The 24,373-nt window shown below is 57.0% G+C and overlaps 2 protein-coding genes across 2 annotated transcripts; both read right to left on the minus strand.

Annotated features, from left to right (window-relative positions):
* Positions 1-789: 789 nt before the first annotated feature.
* TRIM47 (tripartite motif containing 47) lies at positions 790-5,188 on the minus strand. The gene is made up of 6 exons (XM_012778846.3): positions 4,427-5,188; positions 3,319-3,414; positions 2,797-3,027; positions 2,426-2,624; positions 1,944-2,018; positions 790-1,707 (listed from the first exon to the last, which is right to left on the minus strand). Exons 1-6 carry the CDS (start codon positions 5,114-5,116, stop codon positions 1,067-1,069), a joined length of 1,932 nt encoding a protein of 643 aa, XP_012634300.2. The 5' UTR covers positions 5,117-5,188; the 3' UTR covers positions 790-1,066.
* An 11,109-nt stretch (positions 5,189-16,297) lies between these two features.
* TRIM65 (tripartite motif containing 65) lies at positions 16,298-24,338 on the minus strand. Its single transcript, XM_012778848.3, has 6 exons — positions 22,591-24,338; positions 19,583-19,678; positions 19,063-19,296; positions 18,805-18,979; positions 18,614-18,679; positions 16,298-18,063 (listed from the first exon to the last, which is right to left on the minus strand). Exons 1-6 carry the CDS (start codon positions 22,996-22,998, stop codon positions 17,489-17,491), a joined length of 1,554 nt encoding a protein of 517 aa, XP_012634302.2. The 5' UTR covers positions 22,999-24,338; the 3' UTR covers positions 16,298-17,488.
* Positions 24,339-24,373: the final 35 nt, after the last annotated feature.

Here is a 24,373-nt window from a genome sequence, read left to right on the forward strand (position 1 = left end):
AGGAGGCCCCGCCCGGAAAAACAACATCCTGGCTGCTGGGCCTAAAGCAGGCTCCTCGGGAGGGGCTATTTTTAGCTGCCAGGGCCCTGGGCTGGACTTGTATGGCCTTGCTGTCTGGCTGCATAACTCACCCCGTCAGTCCTGCCAGACCTTGAGGCGCTGTCTGAAAGGCCTCTCCCTGTGCCCCTGCCCTGGGGGTGCACCTGGGTCACAGGGAAGCCAGGGAGGAGGGAGCTGGCCCGGAAACACACTGGCCCTGTAGCCTCAGGGCACCCCGGGCCTGGCTAGGGCTCTGGGCCCCCCTAGAAGAAAGGCAGAGGCTCTCCTGAGGCAGGACTTAGGTCCCTTTATTGTAGATGCTCTCAGCTCCAGCCACACCCTGGGGGGGTCTCAGCCAAGGCCCTCCCTGGGCCGAGAAGCGGTGTGTGTGAAAGAGGCTCCAAGTCTCAAACTCCCTTGCCCCACCCAGAGTCCTGCCCTGCTCCTGGGGCTGTGATGTCTGCATTTAGTTCTGGGCACAAACAAAAGGCAGGTCCAGAGCTAGGCTGTGGCATCAAGGCTGAAAATAGCAGGTGGGAGCCAGGCCAGCCCAAGTACTCCAGCAGCCAGGTGGGAGTCGCCACCTCTGGCTGCCCCTGCCTGAAACCAGGGAGTGGGGGGTGCCCTGAGGTGCAGGCACCGTTTCAGCGCCAAGGCTCTCGTTTCCAACAGGAATCCTGGGCCCAGGGGCTCTGGAAATATGAGTGGTTCTGGGAATCCTCGGTGGGTGGAGAAGGATGGAAAGGAGCCGGCAGTCAACAGTGTTTATTGTGCACCTACTACACACCAGGCACTGTTCTAGAAACCTGGAAAAGAAGGGGTCAGAGTAGCTTGGATCTGTCCAGGCCTGCCGGGGGACAAGGCTGTGGGGACCTCCTTTCTGAGAGGCAGAAGGCCAAGTGTATGGAAGGTGGAGGCCTCTAGAAACAAGAAGGCGAGGCGTGTGGGACTCCCAGGCTGGTGCCTCCCCTGGGGAGGACGAGGTCCCGGAGGAGCCGACACTGCCGCGGGAGGGCTGCGCCGGGCATCACCTCCTCTTCAGCACGGAGATGCAGGACTTCTTGAGGGGCCCGATCTGCAGATGGGCGTCCACGCTCTCCAGGAAGAAGGCAGGCTTGAGCCTGTGCGCGAAGAGCCCCGCAAAGTGGCTGTCCAGGCGGCTCTGGAAGGGGTCGGTGGGGGAGGCCAGGGCGCCACTCCGGCGGGGCCGGGAGGCCTTCAGCCTCCGCAGGAGGCTCACCTTGCCATCCCGCACGGCGTAGAAGGCCAGGGCGTGGTCGGCGTATTCCAGGCAGACGCCCACAGTGGGTGAGAAGGGCTGGGGCAGGGGCGCCTCCAGCCCGTGGAACCAGACGGAGAAGCTGCGCCCGTTCCACTGCAGGCAGCAGGAGTGGGCGTTGCGGCCCAGCCGGCCCCGGTCGTAGGGCTCTTGGGGGGAGAAGCCTTCGGCCATGACGCCCACACTGACCCAGCCCTCGATGATCTCCACCTCCCAGTAGTAGGTGCCCCGGTCCAGGGCGCCCTCGCCCAGCACCTGCTCACAGTGGGTGAAGCGGGTGGGCGACTCGGGGTAGTTGATGGGACACAGCACCCTCTTGACACCTTTGGTTCCAAACAGCTGCAGGAACTTGTCTGCCGTGTCGCTGTCCAGGTCCACGATGTAGGCGACTGATCCCAGGGACAGGAGACAGGGCAGGGCTCAGGACCAGGCGCAGCTGGGACGGCTCCTCCCCTAGCTGCCACCTCCCCAAAACGCGGCCTCTCCCTCCTTCCCAACCAGCCTGACTCAGTGCCGCTGCAGACCACGCCAGGAGCTGGCCTAGTTCACCCCCGAACTACGGAGAGGACTTCAAACCCTCTTGAGCCAGGGCCCGGCAGGAGAGGGGGCCCAGGCATCCACTTACACTTGAGGAAATAGTCCCGGGGGGCTTCACTCTCCAAGTGGTTGTTGCTGTCGGGGTCCTGGGACTCGGCGTCGGCTGCAGCAGAGGAAACGTGAGGAGCAGCCCCCCCGACGGCCCCTCTGAACCTGTGGCTGCAATTCCTTCTCCCCCTCCTCCCAGAGACCCGAGCCACCTGGCGACAGGCACACACTCACATAGGGCACCCCGTGCTCACACCCTCCTTGGTGCCTGAGTTTTGCCCCTTGCCCACTGCTGCCTGGGCCTCAGCCCCGCTGAAGCTAGAGGGTGGGCTGGGAGAAGCCTCTAGACTGTGGCCAAAGGGGCTGACTGGTCACCACAGGGTGGTGGCTCCAGTTGCTGGCAGGGTTTGGGCCCCTCCCTGTGCCAGGCACAGTTTTCCTCCTCCACTCCTGGAGGGGCACCAGGCCTGGGGGCCCATGCGGGAGACGGGGAGAAGGTGAGTCATGTGGGGGGGGGCCCACCTTCCAAGCCCGGCTTCTGCAGCCCGTCCTCATCGCTGTCCAGCCCCCGAAGCTGCTCCCACTGGCTGGCGCAGGCCTCGGCCAGCACGTCCCTCACTCCCCGGACTGCTTGGGATGACTTGGTGAAGCTGAGCTCCCTCGGGGGGCCGGGCCCAGGGCCGCACCCCTCCTCCAGCGCCAGCCTTAGTGCCAGCAGCTCCTGTGCCAGACAAGTGCCTGTTCAAGCTCTGCTGGCCCCAGCTGCTCCTGGTGGGGGGCGGACAGCTCTGCCAGGAGGCTGGTGTGGCCTGGAAGGCCGGGCCCCCACTGCCCCTCCTCCCACCCGTTCCCCCCACCCCTCTTCCCTCCATGGCCCCCAGAGCAGCCCCCACCTGCAGGAAGCTGACTGAGTCGGCCTCGGGGACCTGACTGAGGTTGTGGCGGGCCCGGCTCAGGCGGCTGCGCTGTTCCTCCTGTCGCCGCAGGTCGCCCTGGGAGCGGCCCAGCATGGCTGCCACTCCCTCCTCGATGAAGCCAAGCACCTGGGTCTGGAAGCCCTGCAGGGTGGCCGTGGCCTCCGCAAACAGCCGGCTCACCCTCTCACGCTCTGCCACGGCTGCGCTCTGCACAGGACAGTGGGGACAGCAATGAGGACAAAGGACAGTCCTGGACATGGCTGCATCCTCCCCTGACCCCACCTCCCCGCCCTGCCCTCTTGGGGGGATAGAGAGGCCAGCCTGAGCCTGTCCTGGATCTGTGACACTCATGCTGGTGGGGACACGCAGTGCCCTGAGCACAGGCTTGCTTGGAGCGGGTTGCACCATGCTGAAAGCTCACCTGCCAGGAGCCCGTGCAGAAGAGGACAGGGATGAGGACTGGGGGTTGGGGCTGGTGGGTAGAGGGTAGAATCTGACCTTGATGAGGGCCACCGTGCGCCGGGACTGTGCAATGCTGGCACCTAGCTCGTCCATGCGGTCCTCCACGGCGCTCAGGACTTTGGGCTGCTCGGCCTGTGGATGACACCCTCCATGAGTACAGAGTCTGGCAGAGGCTGCAGCCCTGCACCGGGGTCCCAGGCCTCCCCAGGGAAGAGGAGAAGGGCAACCAGGGAATGCTACTGTGCATGGGTAGGCCTGGGAGTGGCCATGATGTCCCACAATATGCCAGAGGTGCCTCCAGCCCAGGCTGGAGCCGTTCCCAAGTGCCTGGTGGGAGCACAGGCTGACCGGTGTCCCCAGCCCTCTCTGAGCAGCAGGGCTACTGCAGGCCCTTCCGGGTCTCAGTGTTGCTCTGTGAGCTTGACAACTTCCAGTAGGGAAGGCAGAGTGTGACTGCACAAGAGGGCATTTAACTGTCCTAGAGATGACTGTCCCCAAAGAGGCTGCCTCCCCTATCCAAGCCTGAAAAAAGGGGATTCCGGGCAAATCCCCTAGGTCTTATGAGTCACTGCTCCAGGCAGGAGAGACGGAAAATCCCAAGGCCAGAGGCGCCAAGACCGGGCTGGAGGCCAAAGGAAACTGGAGGCGGGAGGTAGAGGGACGCTGCGCACATGCTCCCACCACGGGCCCCCGGAACAGCTGGACAGAGGAGATCTGTGTGCCCTGCCCGCCCTCCGTCGCACTTCTGTCGCCAGCCACACCCATTCTAAGCCGCCGCCTCAGCGCAGGGCGAATCTGAGCTGGGACCTGCCAGAGCCCCGGGCGCATCAGCCGCGCTTCCGGAGCCCGCGGCCGGGACTCCGCGGGCCTAACCCGGCTTCCGCCTGCCTTAGCGACCCTGGCCCAGCTTTAGGTCCCCCTGCTCGCCCTTCGCGTCCTTTTCCCGATCTCACTGGTTCCTCCCTTCCCCTTCCCATCTCCACCACCGGGAGCGGATGACATTGTCGAGGCAGGAAGGGACTGCATAATCCCTCCAGTTAGAGAAGGAAATTAAGACCCAACCCGGGGAGGCTGGGGAATCCAAAGCCCTCGGCGCGCTCGCGCGGTGGTCACCCGGCCCTCCCGCAGCCGTGCCCGCGCCCACCTCCTGGAGCGCGCGCTCCTGCTCCAGCGGCACGAGCTCGTGGCCGCGGTGCTCCTGGGCGGCGCAGGCCTCGCACAGGCACACGCGCTCGGCGCGGCAGAAGCGCTCGAGCGGCCGCAGGTGGCGCGGACACAGGCTCTCCTCCAGCCGGCGCAGCGGCGGCACCAGGCGGTGCCCGCGCAGCGCGGGGCTGCGCTCGTGCGGGCCCAGGTGCGCGGGGCAGAAGGAGGCGAGGCACGAGAGGCAGGAGAGGGCGGCGGGCAGGGCCGCGCCCTCGGGGCACGCGTCGCAGCGCACCAGCTCTTCGCCCTCCGGCCACGGCTCGGGCGCGCAGGGAGCCGACGGCTCCGGGGTGCTGGGCGGCGCGCTGGGCGCCGAGGGCGCCGAGGGCTCCAGGGCCGGGGGCGGGGCGGGCCCGGGCCCAGGCCCAGGCCCGGGGCCGGAGCCCTGGCGGAGCTGCAGCAGCTCGGACAGCGTGTGGTTCTTGCGGAGCTGCAGGCCGTCGGGAAAGGGCTCCTGGCACAGCGGGCAGCGGGCCGCGCCCCCGGGCCCGCCGGCGCCACCCGCGCCGCGATGCGGCCAGAGCGCACTCAGGCAGGCGAGACAGAAGTTGTGGCCGCAGGGCAGTGTCACCGGCTCGCGGAGCGGCTCCAGGCAGATGGGGCAGCTGAAGGGCCCGCTGCTGTCCATGGCTCAGCGGCCGCCCAGGGCGCCGCGGCTCTGCTCCCGCCTGGGAGGGACCCGGACCGTTCGCGCCGCAGCGCCGCCCCCGAGGACAGGGCCAAGGGTCCGGCCCCCGCCCGCCCCCAGCTCGGCCCGCCCCTCAGCGCCGCGGGCCCCAGCCCAGACTGCGCCCGGCGGCTTCTGGGCCCTCCTGGGCGCTCCGAGCGGTCCCAGGGGAGGGTGCCCGTTAAAGGGTGTGAAAAGGGGGGCGCGGGCAGGGACTGGAGGGGCACATCGGGAGGGGGCTGGGCAGGCTGCACCCTCTCCTTGGCCAGGCTGGGGCTCCGGAGGGGCTGGGCGCGCCCAGCTGGGTCGCAGCAGCACCTTTGGGCTCCAGACCCCGCCCTAGCACCGTGAGCGAAGTTCCTGAGCTGCTGACTGCAGAGAAAATAGCTGCTGATGTCTGTATGTTTTTGCCCCTTAGCGACTCTGTTTACCCCTGAGTGGGGAAATTGGACTTTTCTAGGCCCGAAATGGGAAGTTGACGTCATCCTCCAAGGCCCCTGTGTGAGGAATTTAGTTCCGGGCCCAGGACACTCACGGGCACCTGCGCTGTGGCTGGGGCTGGGGGTTCCCCAAGTGGAGGCATTTTTAAGACTCATTCAGTTGTGCACTTAAAATGGTGCATTTTATTGTATGTAAATTCTACTTCAGTAGGGTTAATTTTTTAAAAAAATAGAATGGCAACTAAATAAAGTAGGATTGGATTATAACCCAAAGTATAAAATAAACATCCATGAGTCCACGCTGACTTAAATAAATAATTGGATAAATGACCAACGAGGGAAGACAGACACATTTCCCGAATGGAAGAATTCCAAATAATTTTCGTAGATACTTAAATGCCCACCGTCCACTATGTGGACAGTGCATAGTGACTCTTCCAAAGGGAGCAAAAGGTTTATCGTGAAGAGACCCCAAATGACCTCAGCCAGGTGATCAAGGTCAACGTCAAGAGTAATGAGTCACGCAAGTGCCCTTGGCGTGATGGGGCATGACATGATCTTCCTTCCCCAAAAGCAGTTATCCCAGTCTGATGGTGAGAAAAACAAATCCCAGTTGGGGGAGGAAACACCTGACCAGTACCCCTCAAAGCTGTCAAGGTCATCAGAAACGAGGAAAGTGTGAGAAACTGTCCCAGCCTTGAGGAGTCTAAGGAGACACAATGACTTGGGCAGGCGCGGTGGCTCATGCCTGTAATCCTAGCACTCTGGGAGGCCTAGGTGGGCGGATTGCTCAAGCTCAGGAGTTTGAAACCAGCCTGAGCAAGAAGGAGACCCGTCTCTACTATAAATAGAAAGAAATTAATTGGCCAATAAAAATATATATAAAAAAATGAGCCGGGCATGGTGGCGTCCCTGTAGTCCCAACTACTCGGGAGACTGAGGCAGGAGGATCACTTGAGCCCAGGAGTTTGAGGTTGCTGTGAGCTAGGCTGACGCCACAGCACTCTAGCCCAGGCAACACAGTGAGATTCTGTCTCAAAAAAAAAAAAAAAGAGAGGAGACACAGTGACTAAATGCAATGAGGGACCCTCCATGGGATCCTGAAACAGAAAAGGACCTAGGGAGAAACTAGGGAGATGTCAAGATATTATGGAATATAGTTAACATGAATGTATCAGTGTTGGCTCTTTAATTGTGACGCATGTATTGTAAGATGTTAATGAAGGGGAAATTAGGTGTCAGGTATATAGGGATTCTGGACCATTGTGGTAACTTCTATGAAAATTTAAAACTTCTGAAGTTAAAAGCTTTTATTTTAAAAAATAGAATAATTGAGGCAATTCATCCCACCCCCAGGCTAGCAGACCTCCTGTTGATGAGAGTCTGAAGTGGAGGGAATTTGTGTGTGGGGGGGGAGATTGAGGGGAGGATCAATCCATCTAGACTCTACAGGAAGGGGCTTGATCTTTCTTGCCCTTGAAGAAGGCCTGGTGCAGCTGCAGACCCCTTCTCAAAGCAACACTTTTAAAAGCTCACACTAGGCTGGGCAAAATGGCTCACACCTGTGAACCTAGCACTTCCAGAGGCTAGGCTGAGGGTGGGAGGATGGTTTGAGGCCAGGAGTTTACGACCAACCTGGGCAACACAGTAAGACACTTGTCTCTAAAACAATTAATTAATTAATACCACGGGCTGATGGAGGTCTAATGATGACTTTTTTTTTCTTTTTTTTTTTTTTGAGACAGAGTCTCGCTCTGTTGCCCGGGCTAGAGTGCCATGGCGTCAGCCTAGCTCACAGCAACCTTAAACCCCTGGGCTCAAGCGATCCTCCTGCCTCAGCCTCCCAAGTAGTTGGGACTACAGGCATGCGCCACCATGCCCAGCTAATTATATATATATATAAAACAATTATTTGTTTTTTAGTTGTCCAGCTGATTTATTTCTATTTTTTAGTAGATACAGGGTCTTGCTCTCACTCATGCTGGTCTCGAACTCCTGAGCTCAAATGATCCGCCCGCCTCGGCCTCCCAGAGTGAATGACTGTATTTTTGACATACTGATAAGCATAAATGGGATTTCAGATTTTCTGTAAACACTGTTATGTGTCATGAAGATATCTATAATTTCTATTAGTGACTAAGTCACAGATACTGCTAATACCACTGTGGTGTGAGTATTCTCTTCATTTGGAATAGGAAGAAATGCTACATTTCAGTGAGAGGATAGTGAAAATGAAAATACAGATAGAATTTTTTTTTTTTTTAAGACAGGATTTCTCTCTGTTGCCTGGTTTGGAGTGCAATGGTGTCATCATAGCTCACTGTAGCCCCCAACTCCTGGGCTCAAGCGATCCTCCTACCTCAGCCTCTAGAATAGCTGGGACTACAGGTGCATGCCAAGACACCGGGCTGATTTTTAATTTTTTGTAGAGACAGGGGTCTCACTATTGCCCAGGCTGCTGTTGAACTCCTGGCCTCAAGCAATCCTCCCACCTCGGCCTCCCAAAGAAAGATAGACTTTTCCCCCCAAGACCTCAGGTTAAGAATGTCTACTTCATGGCCGGGCGCTGTGGCTCACGCCTGTAATCCTAGCTCTTGGGAGGCCGAGGCGGGTGGATTGCTCAAGGTCAGGAGTTCAAAACCAGCCTGAGCAAGAGCGAGACCCCGTCTCTACTATAAATAGAAAGAAATTAATTGGCCAACTGATTTATATATAAAAAAATTAGCCGGGCATGGTGGCGCATGCCTGTAGTCCCAGCTACTCGGGAGGCTGAGGCAGGAGGATCGCTTGAGCCCAAAGAGTTTGAGGTTGCTGTGAGCTAGGCTGACGCCACGGCACTCACTCTAGCCTGGAAAACAAAGCGAGACTCTGTCTCAAAAAAAAAAAAAAAAAAGAATGTCTACTTCAGAAAGGTTCTGTGCAGAGTCCTCTGAAATCTTCCATGAAGGAAGGAAGAAAACTCCTCTCTGATAAATGCCTCCCGGCTGAAGTGAGCCGTGCGCCACACACCGTAGCCAGCCCTGTCTCTTGGAATCTCTCACACCGTTCTGAGGGAGCTAAGGAGGATCAGTGAAGCTGTGTCACTCACCCACGGTCACCTAGCTGGGCAGGGCTAGGGCCAGTGTGTCTGCCTCTGAGCATCCCCCACTGCCAGGAAGTGTTAGCCGACCTTGCAGGTGACCTTGGGAAGGCTGAGGGGACTTGGCCGCATCCCACCTTCTGTGTCCACACCTCCACTTGGCAACTGCCCAGCACTGAGGCCTCCACCTCTCCCAACTCCAGGGAGTCCCTGGGCAGGGGCAGGGGACCCTGTTTGGGCATCACTTACTCTCGGGGGTCACCTGACCCAGTGCCTGGCAGGCAGCAGTCAGCGCCTATTTGCGGATGCACCCTGTGGGCCTGGCCTGGGCAGACTATGGGAGCGGGGAGGAGGGTGGGACCACCTCGGGATTTGGCACGGGGCCTGGAGCTGGCAGATGAAGAAAACACGGAGATACGGGACCTGGGTCCTTCCACGCTTCACCTCCTGGAGACAGGCGAGGCCCCGGGCAGGCGGAGAGTCACAGAGGTGAAAGGTGGGGAGGAAGGGGCGCTGCATGATGGGCCAGGGTCTGTTCACATCTGGATCTGCTGCAGGAAGGGTCTGGGGTCCCCCTCCCAGGGGATACTGGTGCCTGTGTTAGTTTCCTGAGGCCGCCACAACAAACCACCGCCATTGGGGTGGCTTAAGATAACAGAAATGTATTCTCTCACAACTCAGGAAGACAGAAGTCTGAGATCCAGGTGTTGCTGGGCTGGTTCCTTCTGAGGCTGGGGTTAGGGTTAGAGTCCGTCCCAGGCCCCTCTCCTGGCTTTTGCTGCTACCCGGCAGCATGGGTGCAGATGCGAGATGCACTCTAGTACCTGTCTCTGTTGTCACTTGCTTCCTTCTCTCTGTGTCTTTGTCCAAATTTCCTCTTCTTATAAGGGTACTAGTCATTGGATTAGGGCCTACCCCACTCCAGCATGCCCTCAACTTGACTACTCTGCAAAGATCCTATTTCCAAGTAGGAAAAGACCCCATTTCCAGGCCAGGTGCAGGGGCTCACGCCTGTAATCCTAGCACTCTGGGAGGCTGAGGCTGGCAGATTGCTCGAGGTCAGGAGTTTGAAACCAGCCTGAGCAAGAGCGAGACCCCGTCTCTACTAAAAAATAGAAGGAAATTAGCTGAACAACTAAAAATATATAGAAAAAATTAGCTGGGCATAGTGGCACATGCCTGTAGTCCCAGCTACTCGGGAGGCTGAGGCAGAAGGATTGCTTGATGCCGGGAGTTTGAGATTGCTATGAGTTAGGCTGACGCCACAACACTCTAGCCCAGGCAGTCGAGTGAGACTCTGTTTCAAAAAAAAAAAAAAAAGACCCCATTTCCAAATGAGGTCACCTCCACAGGTACTAGGGGTGAGGATTTGAATGTATCCTTTTTTGGGGAAGCAATTAAACCCATAACAGTACACAGGTAAGGAAAAGCGTGGAGAGAGCCAGGCCAGAGGTGCGAGAGGCCATGCATGTCCCCTAGTGTTCCTGTCCTTATCTGTGTTCCAGGACCCTGGCCCTTGCCCATCTCAGAACATATTGCTGCCACCACCCGGAGCCCTTGCCCCCACGCCTGCCAGGTCTGCACGCCTGCCTGTTTCCCCAGGCTTGAGGGCGGGAAAATTCTTGTATGTCCCCTGAGACCAGGTTGGAAATTTTCAGAAGGCAATTAATGAGTTAGGGACTAAAAGGAAAGCAGGCTGGGCACAATGACTCATCCTGTAATCCACTGCTTTGGGATGCCAGGAGAGCCTGGGCCACATAGCAAGGCCCCATCTCTACAAAAAATAAAACACTTAGCCAGGCATGGTGGTGCACCCCTGTAGTCCCAGCTACTTGGAACTGTAAGGTGGGAGGATCATTTGAGCCCAGGAGTTCGAAGGTTGCAGTGAGCTGTGGCCATGCCACTGCATTCCAGCCTGGGGGACAGAACAAGACTATCTCTAAAAAAAAAAAAAAAAAAAAAAAAGGCCGGGCGCGGTGGCTCACACGTGTAATCCTACCACTTTGGGAGGCCGAGGCGGGCAGATTGCTCAAGGTCAGGAGTTCGAAACCAGCCTGAGCAAGACTCCGTCTCTACCAAAAATAGAAAGAAATTAATTGACCAACTAAAAATATATATACAAAAAATTAGCCGAGCATGGTGGCGCATGCCTGTAGTCCCAGCTACTCGGGAGGCTGAGGCAGGAGGATCGCTTGAGCCCAGGAGATTGAGGTTGCTGTGAGTGAGGCTGACGCCATGGCACTCACTCTAAAAAAAAAAAAAAGGAAGACAAAAGAGCAGAAATGAGAAGAAACGGCATGGATGGCTGTACAAAGCGAGACTCATATCCAGATTTGCTTGCTGGACCCACTAAGCTGACCCCTGGACCCCTGACCTGGTTTTTGTTTTTTTGAAGTTCTTTTTCAAAGCAGTTGTTTTATGATTCACATACCATACAACTCGTTCATTTAAAGTGTGCCGTCCGGTGTATTCACAGGATTTGTCGTTGTTGTTGTGAGGGCTGTACTGGGTGATGTAGGATGTATGGCAGCATCCCTGGGCTCTGCCCCCTGCGTGGCAGGAGCACCATCCCAGTCATGACGAGCAAAATTGTCTCCAAGCCAGTGCGGTGGCACGTGCCTGCAGTCCCAGCTGCTTGGGAGGCTGAGGTGGGAGGCTTGCACTTGAGCCCGGGAGTTTGAGTCCAACCTGGACTCAAACAAGTCCCTCATAGCAAGATCCTGTCTCAAAACGAATTTGAGATACTTGTCTCTAAACATTACCCAATGTCCCCAAGGCAGGGGGTTGGGGGCAGAATTGCTTTATCTGCTTTATCACAAGGACTGGCCCTTGGCAGGTTCTGCCCCTCGATAATACAAGGAGCTGTTCTTCCCCCTGTCCGCAGACAGGCAGGTGATTGGCTCCTCATCCCCACCTGTGCACACCCCGCCTCCCTGTGCAGACACTTTCTGGAGCTGTCGCCTGGGCTCAGTCATCCAAGGCGGGGTGGGGGTGGCGGGCTGTGGAGGGAGGGAGAGGACGGGGATGGGGGTGGGGCAGTGCACAAAGCAGAACCAGGAGGGAACCTGTCACCTGGGATGGTACCTGGCAACTGTCTTAGTCTGTTCTGGCTGCTGTAACAGAATGTCATAGACTGGGTGGCCTACAACCAGACATTTACATCTCACGGTTCTGGAGGCCAGCGACTGAGACCAGGGGTGCCAGCATGTCGGGTCCTGGTGCAGGCCTCTCCTGGGCTGCAGGCTGACATCTTGCTGTGTCTTCACGTGGCAGGAGGAGAACCAGGGCGGTCTCTGGGGCCCCTGTTATAAGGGCACGGGTCGCACCCCTGAGGGCTCCACCCTCATCACCTATTCACCTCCCAAAGGCCCCACCTCCTAATAGCATCAGTTTAAGGATTAGGATTTCAACATAAGAATTCTAGGAGGGGATGCAAACATTCAGAGCATTGCAACCCCTACCCTAGGTGGGGAATAAGTGACAAAAGAGAGGCGTAGCCTCTCCTGAGGGATTCTTGGGAGAGGCTGGGGGATTGTGGCAGTGGCGTTTGAGCTGGGCTCAGGCGGGCAGAGCCTGGGTGGGGATCTTCCGGGCAGAAGGAGTAGCAGAGGGAGACGGCTGGGTGTGCCCCGTTTGGCAGGAAGGCGAGTAATGAGTTCCATACATTGGTTTCCACAAGGAGCACTTGATCATGACTGTCCCTTGACTGCCGAAACCCAGGAGCGGTCGGGAGGCGGGGCATTAGTGCCACCCTACCCCGTGGCTTGGCAGTGTCTGGTGAGACCACAGCCCGCCTGGTTCTGGAGCGGAGGGGGTGCCTCTTGGGTTGGGTCCCAGCCAGCGCTCTGGTCCACATCCCCACTGTCCTCTCTGCTCTCCCAATAAGAAAGTGTGATGTGACTGCTCAGGGTGTTGGCATCTTGATATTCCATTTCCATTGTCATGGTTTTAAAGTTATTTGCAGGCAGGGAGTGGTGGTGCATGCCTGTAGCCCCAGCTATTCAGGAGGTTTAGGTGGGATACTCATTTGAGCCCAGGAATTAGAGGCTGCAGTGAGCTATGATGATGCCACTGCACTCTAGCCTGGGCGACACAGCAAGACCCTGCCTCCAAATAAATAAGTTGTTTGCCTAATGCATTAATTGGTTTTGAAGTGAATTGACTGTCACAGGGCAAGGGCAGCTCCTGGCACTTTGAGCTCTCCAGGAGCGTGTTCACACCCGCCACTGTCACTCCGTTGTTACAGCTGCTATATCATAAAGGGCATCTGGAACTTATGGGGACAGGGTGTCCCATACTGATCATGCAGAGAGGCTGAATTTAAGCCCCAGAGGCGCAACCTGAGTAACTGTAAGCGTAATAGATGACCCTGTGGCTGCAGTACTGCCTAAAAAAAAAAGTTAAGCAAAAACAAGCAAAAAATAATTCAGCCAATAAAAGTAAATAAAAAGCCATTCCTAGCTTTATTTCTGTGTCTGAAAGACGCTGAAAGGGGATCCAGGCCTGGCGCGGTGGCTCACACCTGTAATGCTAGCTCTCTGGGAGGCTGAGGCGGGAGGATTGCTCGAGGTCAGGAGTTTGAAACCAGCCTGAGCGAGACCCCGTCTCTACCAAAAATAGAAAGAAATTAATCAACCAACTAAAAATATATACAAAAAATTAGCCGGACATGGTGACACATGCCTGTAGTCCCAGCTACTCGGGAGGCTGAGGCAGGAGGATTGCTTTAGAGCCCAGGAGATTGAGGTTGCTGTGAGCTAGGCTGTCGCCATGGCACTCACTCTAGCCTGGGCAACAAAGTGAGACTCTATCTCAAAAAAAAAAAAAAGAAAAAAGAAAGGGGATCCAAATCATGTCTCCATTTGGACTTCTTTTTCTTTATGCTTTTGATGTACTTTTAAAATTTTGGTTTGCATTTATATCACATTACTATATTTAGGTTATTTAAAAACCAAACAATTGAACAAGGCTTACAACAAAAACTAACAGACCCACATCCCACCCACTGCAGAGTCCCGCGGCCCACAGGCGGCCAGTCCCAGCTCTCAGCGGTTCCACTCAGTGTTTATTCCACGTCTCTAAGTCACCGTGCAGAAGCCTTGACCATTGCTGTGGACGTCGGGCTCAGATTCTGGAGGCTGCAGAGGCTTTATCACTTCTCTTTTGTGTTGAGTTCCCTGTTTCCTGGATCCCAGGCCTGCCTTTTCCTTTCACTGATTGACTTCTTCATTTTTGAAGTCTGCCCTCGTCGGGCTTCCTGAGCATGGATGCTGCCGTGTCTGCTGTGTCCTGGTTTGGCCAGGCATGGAATTCTAGGATGGAAATCCTGCCCCCAGAATCTCAAGGACTGGCTCATTGTCTTCTAGCTTCTGGGTCAACATTACGTGAAGTCACTCACATTTCCCAGTCCCCGTCCTGCTCCCTTCCTGCCTGGAAAGAGCAGCCTGTGGCTGTTGTCACCCCTCACCTCTCCGGCCTGCAGCCCCACTGGACTGTATGCCTCTGTCTTTTGACATCTCTGTCGTGGACTGTTTTTACAGGATGGAGGATGAATGAACACAGAACATAAAACACAAATGCAGAACACAAAGAAAAACGTAGACGCATGTACAAACGGTTAGCTTGAGTAATAATACACCAGGTCAGTTTTATTTTCATACTCAAAAAGATTAAAGTTAGTTCCTTGTACGTAACCACCCAGGTGTGGCAGCCATAAATTCCGGAATGTGTAGCCTTAGGGAAGCAGATGTCCCCTGACTCAGAATTTCAAGGTGGTTGCTCTAGGCACTAGGCATAGATAAAGGACCATGATTAGCAAGGATGGGCAAGGTGAGCCACAGGGGGCATTTCTCATCCCCAGCTTCTCTTAGGGTGACCCCCTAAGATCTTTGGCTGAACCCCAGTGGCTGTGCTTGGCTTAGGTCGCCCCTCCCTTGAGGGGTCTTACCTGGCACTGACTAACCAGCCATCTTATGGGGTGTTTATCATGTGGCCTCCAAACCCCCAATGCTGTGGGGCAGGGCCGCTCTTGCTACTTGCAGCTCAGGTCCTTTGTTATGCCTCTAGGCAACAACCTTGTTTATCACAAGGACCTTGTCCGGAACAGATTACTTTCAAACACTCTGGGCAGGACACGTACATTACTCACTAACTTTAATTCTTAAGCTAGGAAAATATGTCAGTCCCCTACACATCTCTCCTGCCCTCTCCCACTCTTGTTGTCTTGGGGTGCCCATCCTCCCAATTCTGTAGCACAGGAGCCCAGAAACTATAAGGGGAGTCTGGTGGGTAGAGCAGACATGCTGGAAGCAGCCACTAATCAAACGTGTCCACTCTTCAAATGTCCCACCACAGTGTCTGTGCTGCTGGCCCCGTCACACAGGTGCACATTCCAGAGAGATGGAGAGTTCTACCAGAATCAGGTGGGCCAAGCAAATTCAGTTTGGAGAGATGTCTGGCAGATTCGTAAGGGCTTGTCCCTACACCTCCTAGCTTAGAAGTACTGCTCCATATTATACTCTATAAAAATAGCGGTAGCGGCTGGGTGCGGTGGCTCACGCCTGTAATGCTAGCACTCTGGGAGGCTGAGGCAGGCGGATTGCTTGAGGTCAGAAGTTCAAAACCAGCCTGAGCAAGAGCGAGACCCAGTCTCTACTATAAATAGAAAGAAATTAATTGGCCAACTAATATATATGGAAAAAATTAGCCGGGCATAGTGGCACACGCCTGTAGTCCCAGCCACTTGGGGGAGGCTGAGGCAGGAGGATTGCTTGAGCCCAGGAGTTTGAGGTTGCTGTGAGCTAGGGTGACGCCACGGCACTCACTCTAATCTGGGCAACAAAGTGAGACCCTGTCTCTCTCTCTCTCTCTCTCTATATATATATATATATAGCAGTAGCATCTTGTCACATGTAAATAGATGTTAATATTTACGATATAGAACACACCCACAGAAAAATATGTAAAGGGCCGGGCGTGGTGGCTCACACCTGCAATCCCAGCACTTTGGGAGGCCAAGGTGGGAGACCCCTCTCTACACCAAATAAAAAAGTTAGCTAAGTGTGATGGCAAACACCTGTAGTCCCAGCTACGAGGGAGGCTGATGCAAGAGGATTGCTTGAGCCCAGGAGTTTGAGGCTGCAGTGAGCTATGATGATGTCACTGCACTCCAGCCTGGGTGACAGAGTGAGGCCTTGTCGAGAGAAAAAAAAAAAAAAAAGCATACTTGCCCAGCAATATGAGCAAAAACGTGTGCAGGGATTTTTTTGGGGAAGCATGTTCTGGAATAGCAGAAAACAAACGGGAACAAAAGGAGCTAGCACTGCTGGCAGCTACCCACACCCCTGCGTCTAAGCCCCAGACCCAGGGGTGGGGTGCTGGGGGCTGGGGTTCCGCCACGCTACGCCTGAAGGTGCACCAGCCCTGGCCTGCCTGAGTCAAGGTTGCTTCACTGCGGCCTCTGGTATGAGACAAATCTTCACATGCTCGTTGTTTCCTGACAGTAATTCGCTTTAGGTAATTTAGCCTAAGTACATAACCATCGTGTGGCCAAAGCTTCCTGCTCAAACATACTCATCACAGCAATATTTTTACAGCCCCAAATAAAACAATTTAAATGTCTAATAATGGGTAAACAAATTTTATAGTCATTAGAACAACTGTTTGTAATATAATCATTCAGATAAATTTTTAAATAATGTGAAAAATGCTATGTTAAGTAAAGAACACAGAAAAGACTGTAATCCCAGCTACTTGTGAGGCTGAGGTAGTAAGGTCGTAAGGTAGTAAGGTAGTAAGCCCAGGACTTAGCCCAGGACTTCGAATCCAGCCTGGGCAACACTGTAAGACCTGTTTGTAAAAACAAAACAAAACAAAAAAAAATTATTTAAATACAAATAATTTTTAAGCCGGGTGCAGTGGCTCATGCTTGTGATCCTAGCACTCTGGGAGGCCAAGACAGGAAGATGGCTTCAGTTCAGGAGTTCAAGACCAGTCTGAGCAAGAGTGAGACCTGTCTCTACTAAAAATAGAAAAAAATTAGCCAGCCAACTAAAAATAAAAACAAAAACTTAGCCGGGCGTGGTGGCGCATGCCTGTAGGCCCAGCTACTCAGGAGGCTGAGGCAGGAGGATCGCTTGAGCCCAGGAGTCTGTGGTTGCTGTGAGCTGGGCTGACACCACAGCACTCTAGCCCAGGCAACAGAGCAAGATTCTGTCTCAAAAAAAAAAAAAAAAATTTTTTTTTTTAAATGCAGAAAACAAAACTGTTTATAGAATATGACCACAAGGATGCCTAAAATAAAAGAGAACAAACCAGGACTAAAGTATACCAGAAGGTTATAAGTAAAGAGAGGAAGGCGGGGAGGAGATAGACATCTACTTCACATCCCATGTCTCTAGGGGTCCTTCTGCTGCACCCCCACACTGACTGCTCCTTTGGTCCATGTCGTCTCTCTGGGAGGCAAGCTCAGGCTGATACGTGTTTATTGTCGCATACTCGATCCTATAAGCCAGAAGTCCCCTGTGCACTGCTCCAGCTTCCAAGGCCCAGGCCACACCTGGAACTGAGCACTGGGGTGGGGCTTCCCATTCTCCTAGTCCCTGTCCCCTCAAAGAGGCTGGGAAGGTGAACTCTGGGTTTATGCTCAACTCCAGTTTGGGGGCATCCCCACCGCCTCTCTCTCTCTCAGTCAACAGAGAGGCCAACAGCTGTTGGAGCTGTGGCCTTGGGTCCCCAGGCCGGGGCTGGACAGCTCTTGGGCACACAGGCATGGTGGCACCTGCCCGTGAGCGACACTTCCAGCCCGTGCCTCCCTCAGCTGGGCGCTGAGGCCTCCTCCTGGGGCTCTGGAGGAAGCGTGGCCCCGGGCTGATGGCACAGGGTGAGGGTCCTACCCTCGAGGAGCCAGAAGACGGGGGTGAGGGGCTGGGTGAAGAGGGCGTGGAAGGTGTGCAGGGGCTGGGCCTGGGGCTCCAGGCTGTAGAAGGTAAGGCAGCCCAAGGCCAGGTCCAAATCCACACCCAGGAGCCGCCCCGACACCCCTGGGAGGCGCTGGGCCTCCCCGTTGTGCCAGGCCTGGACGCTGTCCTCCTGGATGCAGAGCCCCCAGGAGCAGGGCCCGCGGCCGATGTTGTCCGTATGGGGCCCCTGCTTGCACCGCGCCAGCTGCGGGTAGGCGACACCCAGCGTCACCGAGTGGTCCGAGGTGCGCACCTCCCAGTAGTGCTGCCCGGCCCGGAAGCTCTGGGCACACTGCACCTGCCAGAGCTCGAAGCTGCCTGGCCTGGCTGGGCCGCAGGGCTGGCGACAGTGCTTCACCCGCTGGTCCTGGCGGGACAGGTGGAAGTGGCGGTTGGCGCTGACTGGGTCAAAGGTGAGATTGCGATAATCTGTTGGGGAAAGAAACAGAAATGGGCCAGGGTGCCATCCTATCTAGAGGGAGAGAACACAACTGCAGCTCAATTTAGCGACTGCTACTGTCTGCCAGGCATGCTGCATGCCGAGCATTTAATCCTCGCTGCAACCTGGGAGCTGGAACCCTCATTGGCCCCATTTCACAGATGAGAAAACTGAGGCTCAGAGAGGCATTAGCTTGGTATTAACTGGAATAATCATGAGGCATCGCAGGTCTGTGTGCCCACGCCCTGTCCTTAGACACTATGCCAGCTGTGTCTGCTTCAGAGTGGATGTGCACAAGGTGTACATCTTACAACAGGTGTGCAGGGGTGGGGCCAGGCCCAGATATCTATGACAAGACAGTCATAGCATGTGTCCCCCATACTCACATGTGCAGACAAACATGCACACACAGATACATGCACATACATGCATATGTGCTCACACATGCACATACATGTGCATAGGCATACACATATACAAACATGCACGCACATGCACGTGTTCACGGTACACACATGTACATGCATTAGGCCTCCTTACTCTGCCAGAGTTTCCTCCTCAGTGAACACACTGCACTCGGGACCGGTGCCAGGGGCCCTGGGGCCTCTAGAGGACAAAGCAGGGTTAGGAGAGTGGATGGAGAGGCCTTGGGGGGCCTTATCCCACCCCCACCCTGCAGGGAGGGACAGCTGGGCCAGGAGAGGCAGGGGGAGGTCTGGGTTCAGCCTTACCCAAGGGGCCCAAGTCTGCAGCCTTTTCTGGTGCCCCAGGGCGGCCCCTCTCTTCCAGGAGGAGGCCACACAGCTGGCTTAGCAACTCCTTCAGGTCACCCAGCTGTTGATCTTCGTCCCACTGCAGAGGGGTCAGTGGCCCAAGAGGCCCTGGGGGCTCAAGGAGCTGTGATTCCTGAGCCCAGAACAGCTGCAGTAAACCCAGTGTGACAGGCAGGGAGACAAGTCCCCCCCAGCCTACCACCTGAGGCCTCGTACCTGCAGGAAGGTCGTGTCATCCACCTGTTCCAGGAGCTCCTGAATCCTGTGGCCATGGCTAGTCAGGGCCTCCAAGTGGCCTTGCAGCCGCTGCTCCTCATCCCGGGCCTGTGCCAGCACCTGTGTCTTGGCCACCTCGATGTCCCTCAGCACCACGGCCCGCCGCATCTCCAGGGCCTGCTGCAGGCTGCTGAACTTGCCGGAGACCGAGGAGGCCAGGGTGCAGGCCAAGCTCTGGGTGGGCACAGGAGGGGCTTCAGGGTGGCCAGGGCCCTGTGCCATGCCAAGGCAGGCCAGGGCTGCCCAATGGGCTGAGGGCACGGGATGTGGGAGCCAGGGTCCTGGGGAGCAGGCTTCCCCCTCCCCGGGCGCCCAGCTTCCTGCTCAGGCCCTCGCCCCCTGCTGCCCGGAAGCATGTTCAAAGCAGCTCCCGCCCGCTGCCCAGTGCCCAGGAGCAGCCAGCAGCTGCCCGAAGCGTGGTGTGAGGACATGGCGGGTGGAACACGGACAGGCCCTGTACCTGGATCTGGCTGCTTCGCTGCTGCAGCTCCTGCAGCTGGGTCTCGGCCAGGGTGGCCTGCCGGTGGGTCACTTCCAGCCTGGCTCTCAGCTGGGCCTGTGGTGCCCGCCCATGGGACGAGCGACGAGAGAGGGCCAGGATTGGCTGTGAAGCCCCCCCTTCGACAACCAACAAAGCCCTGCAGACGCTGGGCAGCCCCTCCTCAAGCCACCCAGATCCCGGGGAGGCCTCGACAAAGCCCCTTCCCCACCTGGAGCTGGCGGAGTGTGGGCAGAGAAGTCCCGGGCTGGGGACACAACTTGTGGTCCCACTCCTGCCTCTTGCAGGCTGAGCAAGCTGGGGCAAAGCTCCTACCCTCTCTGGGACACAACCTCCTCCTAGTCAATAAATGAGAGCCGTAACGTGGGCTCAGGAGGACTTGCGGGCGAGGGGCGATGACCCAAAGCACCGGTGCTGCCTGAGAAGTGGGCAATTCAGCGCATGTGTGAAGCCAGTCCTTGGCCCTGGCTTTGGGCACGAGGGGGAGGAGGGGCCCCGTTTGGTTGCCCCTCCCACATTCCCTCAAGGATCAAAATGCTCTCACAGGAACAGGACAAACCATGCTGATGCCAGGAGCCCCCAGTTCCTGCCTACCGCTAGGACTTGCTCCCTTACCTGGTGAGGAGCCTCACTGCCTCGCTTCTGCTCCTCCCAGCTACACGCTGAGGTGGGGACCATTTTTATCCCCATGTCATGGATGAGTGAACAGGCTCGGAGAAGCTGACAATGTGCTCAGAATCCTCAGATCTTTCTAAGCCCATGGCTTGTGTCTGATCTAGGCCCCTGCCTCCAGCATTCAACCCATGACAAAACGTAGGTGGCGGGAGGGCAGACTCTGCTGGGGCACCGGACCCTCCTTCAAGGACATGCACCTGTCCCTATGCAGCCCCACATCTGTTCCCCTCTCGCTAGCCAAACCCCAGCTCCTTGGGAGCATGTGCTGCTGCCCCGAGGCCACGCCCTTCCTCTGCTTGGCTGTCACGCACTGGCCTCCCGTGAAAACTTTCAGACCTCGCTCAGCCTCAGCAGCCACAGGGAACATCCTCCAACACCCCGGGGCCCTTTCCTTCACCCCATCTCAGCCATCCCTGTGACCCCACCCTGGCCTGTCACCAGCTCTGAAATCTCTATTCCAAGCACCGGTTCTCTGACCACCGCCTCCCTCCCGTCTCACCTGTTCCAGCCTCCTCTGTCCTGTCCCCAGCCTCAGCAGACCCCAAACGTGCACTCCCCATCCCTTCCTGCCCATCAGGCCTCTGGCCCCACTTCCTGTCCCATTCAGTGTCCCTGTGCATCATTTTGCCATCATCCCACCCCTAGCCCCAACCCTCCTCGTCCCATACCCAAGTGAATTCAGCCTCCTGTCTCCACTAATGAAATGGCTCTTGTCAAGGGTGCCGGCCACCTCCACGGTGCGGATTCCAATGGTCACTTTTGTCCTCGTACTGAACCTCTCATCAGCACGGACACCACGACGTCGTCCTCCTTCTGCACCCCTCTGCCCCCTGGCGCCATGCCGTGCGCTGCATTTTCCTCCTGTCTCCCTTGGAGCTCCTGCTTGGTTTGACTGCAGCCCTGGGCCTGCTCGGCAAGGGAACCCTCCCTCTGGGACCTTCTCTACCTGCCAGTGCTAAAGACTTTCAACTCTCCACTCCCAGCTGAGAGCTCCTGAGCTCTTGACAGATGCCTCCCCGGGTTCGTTCCACTGGCGACTTCAGCCCCTACATGTCCTAAAGCCAACTCTGCTCTCCACCCACACTTAGCACACAGCACGCCTGGCCACTCACTCGCTTGAGACAGAAACCTGGGCCAGGTGTGGTGGCTCACGCCTGTAATCCTAGCACTCTGGGAGGCTGAGGCAGGAGGATCACTTGAACCCAGGAGTTTGAGGTTGCAGTGAGCTATGATGATGCCTCTGCACTCTAGCCTGGGCAACAGAGTTAGACTGTCTCAAAAAAAGACAGAAACCCAGGTGTTTTCCTTGCTGTCCTCTCTGCCACCTCCCCAAGTCCACTTCAGCATGTTTCCCGCCTCCACAAGGCACGGACTCCCACTCCCTGTTTTCCGCCCCCCACTAATACCTTGTCTCCCCCACGTTCCCGCCCTGGACTCCAGTCTCACCTCCAGCCCCCTCCATATCCCAGCAGTGATCACTCTCCATAAAGCCTAAATCCAGCCATGCTGCTGTCCTGCTTCCAAGCCTGTGATGGCTCCCCATGCCCTCGAGTAAGAGCCGACCCTCACCATGGCCCTGCTGACCTCCCGAATCTGCCTCCAGGACCCAGCGTGCCCAGTTCTCTCCCAGCCCAGAGCGTGGCCCCGGTTGCCTCCCCAGATCCCTCTCCTCCTGGCTGGCATTTTCTTAGTCCTCACGTGTCAGAGTAAAGGCCACCTCCCCTTCTTCCCCCCGGTCTCCTAAGCAGTGGCATCCTGTGCTTTCTTTACTGCACGGGGTAATAATATATTCACCTGTTACTGGGACACTGACCTGTTTAGATGCTAAGTCTCTTGCGCAGGGAGTGCGTGTGATTTACCTACCAACGTGCAGCCCCTGCCCACACTGTAGTGCTCCTCACACGTATCCATCCCGTGAAAGCGTGTTCAGGGAGCCTCTGCCATGCACGGACAGTTCTCTGGGGACTGCACTAGAGCCGGGAGCTCACTGCCTAATATCCCTGGCTTATGCCTTCATCCAGGACACTCGCTGAACATCTCGAGACCGGTGCCTGGCGCCGGGGGGCTGGTTACTCTAGTGTGATACACAGACACCTGAGTTATTGTCACTAACTCCCAGGTCCTGGGAAGAAAAACATCTGGAAGCCGTCTCCAGCTGACACTCCCCACCCGCTGCGACCGGAGAGAGCAGGGCCCTGACAACAGTCCTGGGTCCCGCAGGTGAGTCGCCCTGGCACCGGCAAGGCTGCGGAGGCCCGCCCCCCTCCGCCCGTTCCACCCCGCCGCCGTGTCACCTCGCGCTCAAGGCGCTCGGCGTCCAGCAGCGCCCGCTCGTGGAGGCGACACTCGTGCACGGTGCAGGCGCTGCACACGCAGCGGCCCTCGGTCCGGCAGAAGAGCTCGAGCGGCAGCCCGTGGCGGGGGCAGCGCGCGCCGGGGTCCGGGCCGGCGCAGGGGCGGGGGTCTACGGCGGGCCGGGCGCGCACCACCTCCAGCACGCCGCTGAGGGCCACGTTGCGGCGCAGCTCGGCGTCGTCCGGGAAGGGCTGGCGGCACTCGGGGCACGCCTTCCCGCAGCGGCCCCACCAGTCCTGGATGCAGGCCACGCAGAAGTTGTGGCCGCAGGGCAGCGTGGCCGGGTCCTGGTAGAGCCCCAGGCAGATGGCGCAGGTCAGCTTGTCCTCCAGCAGCGGCGTGGACATGGCGGAGGCGGCAGGGAGGGCAGGCCAGCGCGGCCGCCGCGGGGAGGAGCGAGGATCCCGCCCAGGAAGAACCGCCAGCGGGGCGGGCGCGGGGCACGGCGCTCCCGTGGGCCCTTCCCTGGCGCCCTGACCAGCCACCGCGCCACCCCCGTCCGCCTCAGCCCGGCTGAGAACTGGGTGTGGCTCTCGGTCCGCCCTGGCACCTCCATCCCGCCTCCCTAGACCTTCGACCTAGCTGCTGTGCTGGGGATCCGGGTCAGCCTCTGGAGGCAGGAGGCTCTGGGTACCCTGCCCCCTGCCGCGGGGCCTCAGACTCCTCTTGGCGGGGGCCATCACACAACCCCACCTCTTCTGGGCTCCTCAGCTCTAAGCCAGGCGGACAGCCTAGACACTCCCCTCCTGTGGCCATTAAATCAAACAGTGCGTGTGGCAGGGCACACAGCTGGCGTTCAATAAATGCTCCCTCCTGACCCGAGGTGCTCTGCTGCACTTTTTCCTGGAGCTGGGTTTCAGGGACTTGCCAGATTGGGACTCCCTTCTCTGGGCTACCTAATTCTGGTTCTTTTTAAGCTAACAGTGTGATGGAAATGTCTGGTTGCCAAGAGACAGACCAATTAACAGTGTTTTTTTCAATGCCCCTTTTATACTCAGGCCAAGTTTCAGATGCAATGAGTATGCCCGCTCCTTGCCAGCCCTCTGCTGGGGAGTTCCTTGCCTGGAGGTCCAACCTGATCTGGAACCTCAATATTTAGGAGGCAACTTCAGCATTTCCCCTGCAGCTGAGCAAAGCAGAGGGGGGTCCTGTCAGGGTGGATCTGAGGATAGTTAATTCCTTTTCTTCTCACCAAGCTGGACTGATTTTGAGGCAGAACATGCTCACTGCAATCCAGCATCATGTCCTACATGTGAAGCTTATCTTTCTGCAAAAGGCACACAGGCTCCCCCTGACCTCTAGTAGGCAGCCTTCTCCTTTAGGGAGGGGAGAGAAAATACCTGACCACTCAGCGAGGGCCCAGGGACCTCTGGCCCCAGAGGTCTCTGAGACTCACTGCTGCCCCACGTGACAAGGCTCATCCCAAGCATGGGGTGGAGCAGGAACCTGCCATCATGCAGTGCTGGGCAGAGGAGCTAATGGTCAGGGCTGCCTGGGGTACACAGCTAGTACTCAATAAATGCTCCCTCCTGACCCCAGCTGCTCCCCTGCACTTCCTCTGGGAGCTGGGTTTCGGGTACTTGCCAGACTGGAGTGTCTCCCTTCTCTGACTATGCTGATTTTGCTCTACTGCCTGCTTTTCCTTCTGACCACTCCTTGCCAGCCAGTGGGTCACAGGGCCCCTGACACTCTCAGAAGGCAGAGGCAGCCCTCTTTCCAGCC

Source organism: Microcebus murinus, chromosome 18, assembly GCF_040939455.1.
Source record: "Microcebus murinus isolate Inina chromosome 18, M.murinus_Inina_mat1.0, whole genome shotgun sequence".
In the NCBI taxonomy this organism is placed as follows: Eukaryota; Metazoa; Chordata; class Mammalia; order Primates; family Cheirogaleidae; genus Microcebus; species Microcebus murinus.

Bases quoted from the DNA above. Each gene is read 5' to 3' on its own strand.
- TRIM47 (XM_012778846.3), bottom strand. From the start codon at position 5,116: ATGGACAGCAGCGGGCCCTTCAGCTGCCCCATCTGCCTGGAGCCGCTC. The intron at 3,415-4,426 runs GTGGGCGCGGGC...TGTCATCCACAG, and splicing joins AGGAGCGCGCGCTCCAGGAG to GCCGAGCAGCCCAAAGTCCT. The intron at 2,019-2,425 runs GTGGGCCCCCCC...CCTCTGCTGCAG, and splicing joins GCAGAAGCCGGGCTTGGAAG to CCGACGCCGAGTCCCAGGAC.
- TRIM65 (XM_012778848.3), bottom strand. From the start codon at position 22,998: ATGTCCACGCCGCTGCTGGAGGACAAGCTGACCTGCGCCATCTGCCTG. The intron at 19,297-19,582 runs GTACAGGGCCTG...GTGCCCACCCAG, and splicing joins AGCGAAGCAGCCAGATCCAG to AGCTTGGCCTGCACCCTGGC. The intron at 18,980-19,062 runs GTACGAGGCCTC...TTCTGGGCTCAG, and splicing joins ATGACACGACCTTCCTGCAG to GAATCACAGCTCCTTGAGCC.